A 2,781-nucleotide genomic window follows, 5' to 3' on the forward strand; every position below is an offset into this window, starting at 1 on the left:
AGCACATGTAAATATCTGCCCATATTCATAATGAATACACTGCTGAACCCCAGTAAAAATAAAGGGGTTTCTGTGTTCTTATGTTTAAAATTGATCCAGCACAAAATATCACTGGTAGACCTCTGAAGAATATTTCCCATCCTCTACCCAACAGGGCCTATGCAGTTTTCCCAGCAGATACAGGGATCGGATTAGTAAATGCAAAAGCTACCTCCTGCTGCTAATGAATGAGATCAACTGAAGAAAACAAATCTTGTTTTCATGTCACCAGTTATTCCATCTTAAGATAAATCCAAAATAGGACATGTATGAAGCATATATACAATTTAGATAAAAGATAATCATCAAGACCCCATGTCACCAAGCAACACTGTAGAAGATTATTCTATTTTTTATGGAACTTCACTATTGTCAATTAAATTTTAATTTCAAAAGGCACTTCAGATTTCACAATGTTTTTGCAATAAAAAGAAAGGAGGAAAAAAAGGTTATCAACTAAATGAACCCAATCTCTAGTCTCCTTTTTATCACATCAGAACTGGTGGTTCCATGCATTAATTAAAGCAGCTGCAGCAGACAATAGCCAAACATTAACTGACAAGGGGAAAACGGTTGTCCCATGTTACTCTAGTTTGGTACTTAAGCAAGAAGGTTTACTTCGGCACTGCTAAAATGCACAACATGTAGCAAGAAAAACTTCTCTGGGTGGGATACAGAAGCCAGACATGTGAGCTGTTCATTTTTAATGCCTGACCTTTATTTACTACTGCAAATACTAATATTTGTCTAGTGTTCCATAGATTAAGCATTGCTTTCTGTTCCATCTGTATCTCTCTAGCAAGCCAAAGGGCATTATTGCACATATACTATGCATTCTCTGCAAACTGTTGGCAAAGACACTGTTCATTTAGATTGGTGATTCTCAACTGGGATGCCTCAAGATCCTTATAAGGGTGTCCTAGAGTGCTACACCATGTTAGCACTATTAAGTGTGCAAACATGATTTGCAAAATAACCCCAGAGCATTCAAGTAGGAATATGAAGTGTTAAATACATTCTGACCTGTTGTGGTCTTTCTGAGTTCTCTGCAGCAGAAAAAACTGCTCTTACTATTTTTCCATAGTCAAAAAAACTGAGTGAAAACTAAGAGGTAACATTTTTTTTCAAGGGTGCCTTGAGTCTAACAAGGGGGGGGGGGCTCAAATCTAAAAGGGTTAAGACCCAGCTGGTTTAGATGCATATAGGGCAGCAAAAACATCACTTGTATTATTCTCACTTATGTTGCTTGCCTTAGGAATGAAGCTTTTGTTATTCCAGCCCTCTCTCTGTGCTCTTGCCCCCACCTCTCAGTGCCCCAAATGCACAGCTTTTCTTTTGCTTCAGTGAAGCAGCAAAGTCTCTGTGATCCTTGTGTAAAAACATACATCATTTGTTCATTAAAGCTAAGCTTTTGAGGACATGCCCCATTTACTGACCTCTACCAATGGCCTGGGCTTGCGCTCTACTGCAAACCTGAAGTGGCAGAGTTCACAGTAGCTGGTATTTGAAGATGACAGCCAGTGCTCCAGGCAGCTGCGATGAATAGTCCCCAGGGTTCCTGTACATTCACATGGAGAGAGCAGGTCTTCCTGACTGCTGCCTTCGTGGCAGATCCTGCACATTGGTCTGTCATTGAAGGGACTGCTAGACAAGAAAGGGAAGTAGCTGATCAGTATTACTGGTTGGTGCAGCACAGTATTCTAGAGCATTTCTTTCTCTCCTTCTGTGTTCCAGCATAACTACATGGAAGATTCCCCATGTGTGTACTTAGTAGACATATGGTTGAAGTCACTGATATTTTTCTTGTTCAAGTGCTTCTTCCTCTGGTTTATGCAGTGGTTAATTTCGGAGGCAAAAGTTTTTGAGAGTTGGAGAAGAAGCAAGGAGGTAGACAACAAGCTATTGCACCCACTTATTTATCAGTTACTCACAATATAGAGGAATAAATGCCCAGAAATGCTTTGGGGATGTGCTGCAGGAAAAATCCTTAAGTGAAGCTGGTTTTAAACCTACCCCCAAACAGAAAAGCCAAACAAACAAAGAATAACCTATCAAGCTAACCTAGTGTTTCAATTTATCAACATTTCACCACATACTTTGTCAGCTTTTTGTACTGTTGATGCAGACTCCTACCACTTGAGAAGCAGCTCCAGCAATAAAGCCTGCATGTGAATTACTGAGACAGATTCTCAGTGAGTTAGAGCACACTGGATGGCAAGTCTCCACAAAACGTGCTCTGAAAGTGTTAGAACCAGCACATGCGGGAGGGAAGGAAAGGAACACTATATACAGTACCCTGCACCCAGAGCGACAGTGTATTCAAGATGAAACACAGGTATGAAGCATCACTGGAATGAGTGTTATCATCAGTTAGTAATGAGTAGCATGCACAAGTCATCAGAATGTTACCCCTGAAGTTTCCTTCTGCAAATCAGGAGAAATGATTGCAGCTTACTCACTTGACCATCTACACCTTGCGAAAGAACTACCATTTTTTGTCATGAAGATAGAATGACACAGATTTAATTAGAGATGGTATCACAGTGATGATAAAGTTGTTATGACCATAATTTAATTATAATCTCATTGTAATAAATCTTAAACAAGCAGCCACACATCTTTCTAATTGCTGGTAAGTGAGACTTAGAAAACTAAACACGGTGAATTTTAGCTTTTTTACCTAATGCTCATAGAAATGGATATGACAGATTTTTTTTTTTTTTTTTTTTAAAAAAACATATT

The 2,781-nt window shown here is 39.2% G+C and overlaps 1 protein-coding gene across 3 annotated transcripts in view; it reads right to left on the bottom strand.

The window, feature by feature from the left end:
* The window catches only part of MARCH3 (membrane associated ring-CH-type finger 3), a 139,178-nt gene that overhangs the window by 40,100 nt on the left and 96,297 nt on the right, over window positions 1–2,781 (bottom strand). For 2 of the 3 annotated variants that reach the window (XM_019516851.1, XM_019516852.1), the window contains exon 3: window positions 1,476–1,683. In XM_019516851.1, coding sequence (XP_019372396.1) covers window positions 1,476–1,683 — 208 coding nt within the window. The remainder of the gene's footprint in view (window positions 1–1,475; window positions 1,684–2,781) is intronic. The other variant, XM_019516853.1, reaches the window with a different exon arrangement.

Source organism: Gavialis gangeticus, unplaced genomic scaffold (assembly GCF_001723915.1).
Source record: "Gavialis gangeticus isolate Ggan-Ray unplaced genomic scaffold, GavGan_comp1, whole genome shotgun sequence".
Lineage (NCBI taxonomy): Eukaryota > Metazoa > Chordata > Crocodylia > Gavialidae > Gavialis > Gavialis gangeticus.